Source organism: Poecilia reticulata, unplaced genomic scaffold (assembly GCF_000633615.1).
Source record: "Poecilia reticulata strain Guanapo unplaced genomic scaffold, Guppy_female_1.0+MT scaffold_944, whole genome shotgun sequence".
Classification (NCBI taxonomy): domain Eukaryota; kingdom Metazoa; phylum Chordata; class Actinopteri; order Cyprinodontiformes; family Poeciliidae; genus Poecilia; species Poecilia reticulata.
In genome coordinates, this window is record NW_007615685.1 from 1 (window position 1) to 5,522 (window position 5,522).

General features: G+C 35.5%; 1 protein-coding gene across 1 annotated transcript; it reads left to right on the top strand.

Moving 5' to 3' along the window:
- Positions 1-2,068: 2,068 nt before the first annotated feature.
- On the top strand, positions 2,069-5,423 carry LOC103461287 (tumor necrosis factor receptor superfamily member 14-like; the record flags this gene model as incomplete). Its single annotated transcript, XM_008403603.1, has 5 exons — positions 2,069-2,083; positions 3,009-3,102; positions 3,245-3,370; positions 5,028-5,183; positions 5,336-5,423. Coding segments are annotated over exons 2-5 (464 nt in total), but the record flags the coding sequence as incomplete, so codon positions are not given.
- Positions 5,424-5,522: the final 99 nt, after the last annotated feature.

Here is a 5,522-nt window from a genome sequence, read left to right on the forward strand (position 1 = left end):
AACAGTGGTGGGCTGGGACAGAGGAACAAAATGGTTTACAGTTCACACCATAATGCATTTATATATAGAGGTGTGAAAAAAATCTTAGTCCAATTCCTGATTTCCTTTTTTTTTTACATATTTGTCACACTTCACTGTTTCACAAAACAAACCATTGTAAATATTGGTAAAAAAAAAAAAAAAAAGCATCAAAACAGACATAGGAACAGACAAAAAAAATCAAACAAATTGCAGATTATAAATGAAAGTAGTTCTTTATTGAGAAAGGAAAAAGTTCAAGCCTACATGACTGCGTGGAACAATGATTGCCCTCTCTTGTTAAATCATAACATAACTAGTTTATCACCCATAGCTGAGGTCACTGTCTCTAGCCACACCCGGGACTGATTACTGCAACACCTGATGTTAATCAAATCAAGTCATAACTTAAACAGAACCTGCATGACAAAGTGAAGAACACCAAAAGAAAGCTAGACATCATTCTGAGATCCAGAGAAATTCAAAAACCTATGAGAAAAAAGAAAAGAACTGTAAGGTTCTTCTCACTTTTTACAGAACTCGTCTTGATGATCCCCAAGACTTAGGAAGACATTTTATGGACTCTTTGGAAGGTGTGTGTCCCATTACATCTGACGTAAAATAGCACAGCATTCAGGAAAAGATCACACCAGCAGTAAAACGTGGTGGTGGTGTGTTGGCCTGCGGCTGTTTTGCTGCCCAGAAGACTTTGAAGTGGCCTAGTCAAAGTTCTGACCTGAACCCTATTAAGGTGCTGTGGTATGACCTTAAAAAGGTTGTTCATCCTGGAAAACTTTTCGTTATGGCTGAATTAGAAACATTCAGCAAAGATTAACAGAACAAAATTCCTCCACAGCTAGAAAATGGTATGGTATCAACACTTGGCTGCTGTTTTTACTGCTAATAGTGACCCAACCAGTTATTTGGCTTAGGGGGAAATCACTTCACACCACTGTAGTTCCTGAGTCTCATGCCTCCACATTTCCCATGACTTTTCCTTGGCTGGTGGCCAGCATAAAGTCAGCAGCCTTGATAGATCTGGAGGAAGGTCTGATAACTTTGACCAGAGACAAAATGTTTGTTGTGTAGCAGATCAGAAGTTGAGGGTGTTTATCAAAGACAAATGCAGCAGATACACCTGGGCAACAAATAAACTGTAAGCAGCAGTAGAATGCTGCTTAGTTTAACTGACATATAGAGTCATGGACACAACAATGGCAAATCCACAGAATATTTTTCTAAATGTCAACTAACAAAAACATTTCAGAATGTTTTTGTTAGTTGATGTGTGATGAACTTTTATGATGTTTTGGGTCAGCAGTGATTCTGAAAGTGAATCTCTCCTATGAAGGTTATTTTCTTTCTCTCTTCCAGCCTTGACCTCTGACCTTAACTGAAGCAATGAGGCCCTGAGAGCTTTAGATTTTGTTCTAGGTCCTTTTGTGACCTGCTGTAGAGGTAATTGATTCCTCTTGGAGTCATTTTGGTGGACTCCTCACTTCTTGGAATATTCTTCACTGTTCAATAATAATAAAATAATCTTTATTTAAGCATGTTTGTCCCATTGAAATCCAAATATTTCTTTTACAAGAGAAATTTTGCCAAGACTGCAGCACACAGACTGAAAAACAAAACAGAAACCACTTTATTACAACAGTCACAATAAACATTAACTTGCAATAAAACAAATGATTCAAGTAAAACATGAGTTCATAAGTTCTCCATCTGTGGATCGTGGTTCTCACTGAAGTTCTCTTCCATCCCAAATACTCAGTAATGACTGTAGAACCCTTTCCAGACTGATGGATGCCAGTAAATTTGTTTCTCATTTTAAATCTCTTCAGATCAGTCAAGTGTTGTTGTTTGAGATTGTTTAGCATACATTATGTTGTCATAGCAACATAATGTTCTAAAGTGATTTCTTGTTTCAACTGGTCAGACTGTAGGTTTGGTAATTTCCTGATAAACAAGATTATCTTAAAAAAAAACCCGAGGCTATTTTTGTCTGTTATTTAAAATGTGTTCTGTGGTTTGACAGAAAAGCAAAAACAGAAGAAATCTGCATGTAAATCAAATTTGGATCTCAAGAACTAAGTTGTATAGATTGCAGCTTTTTTGGATATGAATAGTCATGTAATTTTCCTTGGGATGAAATGTGTTGTGAATTAAAATTTTATAAACAAAGTAAATTCAGTAGTTGCAGCAAATAATGCCAAGGAGAGGCAGACACTTGTTAGAAGCTAGCCTAGTAATATAAATGACAGTTGTAAGACTATTGGACAAAAATGCACAAAATATTGAAAATAACCTTTAATATAAGAATACAATTTAAATTCACCACCTTTACTCTGGGTTACACAGAATTTCTACCTAACAATGCAAATATCTGTGTCAGAAATCTTTGATGTCTGACATAGATAAAATATCACAGATTACAGCCTGTAAAAGAAAAAAACTCACACCCACTGTAGAAGAATGGACAGGGTGTGATAATGAAATCTATCAGATGAAAAGATAAACATTCTCAATCCGTTTTAAGATGAACAAGTTTAAAATCCAATGGTCAAAATGGGTGACAAATATTAACCGTTTGGTTAATATGTTAATATGTTAATACAATATGCATGAATGTTGGATTGATAAAAATTTGTAAAAAGAGAGTTTTCAACTTTCAGGAAGTGTCTATTTGCTATATAATTTCCTTATAGTTATGTAAATAAAAGTATCGTATTTTCAAAGTAGTACTCCTTTGCTCTCTCTTTGTGTTCTGTTTTTATTTTGTTGTAAATGTAAATGGTAAAGAGAAGGAACTTTGTAATTGATCACAGACCTTGAGGAGGAATAAGGCTTTTGCCTCATTGCTTCAAAAATAATAAATTAAATGTCTGTCTGTCCAGCTATTAATGTGCTGCTGATATAGAACTGCTAAAAGAAGTAATCAAAACAAGGAAAAACAATAGTGATAGAAAAACTGCTCTTTCTCTTCGCAGATGTTTTTGATGAGAGACTTCAGAGTCGATTCAGTCACATGTCATCAAACTGAGTATGAGATAGAGGGTGAATGCTGTCCTATGTGTCCTCCTGGTATGTTCCAGTTAGTTATGAATTACTGATTATTTTGATATAAACTCTGTTACAGTTACACTGCTTTCATAACCTGAAGGTGATTCATCATGCAAAGCACCATCCTGCTCTTTAAAATGAAAAACTGTTTATTTCTCAACAGGCACTCGAGTCAAAACTCACTGTACAGAATTTAAAAGTACATCCTGTCAGAAATGCTCAGATGGGACTTATATGGACCTGCAAAATGGACTAAGGAGTTGTTCTCTATGCTCTACCTGTGGTTCAGGTGCAGTTACTTGACTGTTACTTTTCAACTTGTTTTTTATTTTATTTTCCATAAGAGAATCTGTTTACAACCACAAACAGTTGTGTTCAAAATATTTGCAGTGAACTAGAAAAAATATCCAATATCTTTAAAATGGCTTTTATCTCACAATAAATGTGAGAAAATGGCCTCAGTGATTGAACTATGTGTTGTTGCTCAACATGCTACTTTTAGTTAATTATTCAATTGTATAGAATCTACAACTGGGCAGGTGCAGTTCTACATGTTAAGTTTGCAATAAATGTAATATCTGCTGAAAGTCACAGCTCTAATACATCCATTTTGCTGTGATTCTTTTCTTTAAGGGGACCTATTATGCTTTCTTGTTATGACAGATATAGGTTATACAGAACATATTCATTACATTTCTTGTACAAAATCATTCTCAGATGACATTTCACCTTTCAGGTCTGCCTAATTTGAGGTCCTTTCAGAATCAGGGCTCTGACATTCTTATGCAAATAAACTGGCCATGCCCCTCAAATCAGTGTTTTCTGTCTTTATACATGTGAAAATGGTTGCAAACAGATGTGCAAGAGTACAGTGGGACATAAGACCCAAACTCTACATGGGTTGCTAGGTGAGAGGCAATGATCGCTGATAATTGCCTCTCACCTAAAACCTCCTGATTTCTAAAATCAGGAGGTTTTAGAAATGGCTCCAATATCAGACACCAAAAAACATTATTATTGCCTGAAAATGGCGGGCTGTATTTTTTTTAGCACTTGGGCTATTTCTATATGCAGCAGAGACCTAAATGGAAGTACAAAAACATGCAAAAAGTGAATTTTGCATAATGAGTCCCCTTTAAGAGCATTTGCATATTTTCCTAGTTAGTTTTACTTACCCAATTTATTAATAGGTAACGTAATTTTATTTATATAGCACATTTTCAGCAACAAGGCAACTCAAAGTGCTTTACATGAATTAGAAGGAAATACAACAAAACAACAAACTAAAGGAAAGCGTAAACGAAGAAAAAGGGAAAATAAAAAGTATAACCCCATGTAAGAATAAGTAGTCCATGATTAATAAACTAGCACAGGTTTCTCTGGATTCTTGTTCTGACAACGTTGATCTAAGGTAATGAATAGTTTCTCTAGATAAGCTAATCGGAGTTTCTCTTTGTTCTAATTCCTAAATATGTAAACTAGATATATAAACTAGTTTTTCTGGGTAGACTAATAGTTTCTTTTTTCTTGGATAATAAGAAGTTAAATATTGGTCTAAAATAAGGAATCCACAGTTTATAAAGTATATAAACTAGATGCTCCTGTTCTTGGGCAGGACACTTCACTCACTGTCCCTGCTGGTCGTGGCACTGGTGCATTGTAGCTTTGCCTCTGTTAGTCTGCCCCAGGACAGCTGTGGCTATAATGTAGATTACCTCCATGAGTGTGTGAATGTGTGTGTGTGTGTGTGTGTGTGTGTGTGAATGGGTGAATGAATTGATCTGGTTAGTGATATTGGACTGCTATTATTTTGAATACAACTGTAAATCATTTATTGCAATTTCTCTTTTCATTCACTTGTAGAAACTATTCTGACTCACTTGAATAAGGTTCACCATGCTGATGTCAGTTTCCTCCATACATGTGTAATCTGTATATGTTCACAGGAGCTGGTCTGAAGGTAAAGCGAGGATGTGAAATAACTGCTGACACAGTTTGTGAACCAATGGAGGGATTCTACTGTACAGACCTTAAATCAGGAAGCTGTGCTGCAGCACAGAAACACAGGAGATGTGAACCAGGACAGTTCATCAGCAGGATGGGTTGGTCTGATTCTCTTCAACACATACATGCTCTGATTTTTAGATAAATTCTGACTTTTGAACATTTGAAAAGAATAAACTACATGTTGATCAGAACTGAAAATCAGATCAGAATCTTCTGACTAACTTTAAACTGATTTGTGTTTATCCAGGAACAGCCTCCACAGACTCAGAATGCTCTGAATGCAGCAGTGGATCATTTTCTRATGGAACAATGTTGTYATGTCAGCTTCACACACAGTAAGATAGTCTCACACATACAGCATAAACACAGGATAATATTTTACCAAATAATTTACCTGAATGAATGTTTCTGTTATTTCAGGTGTGATAAAGAAA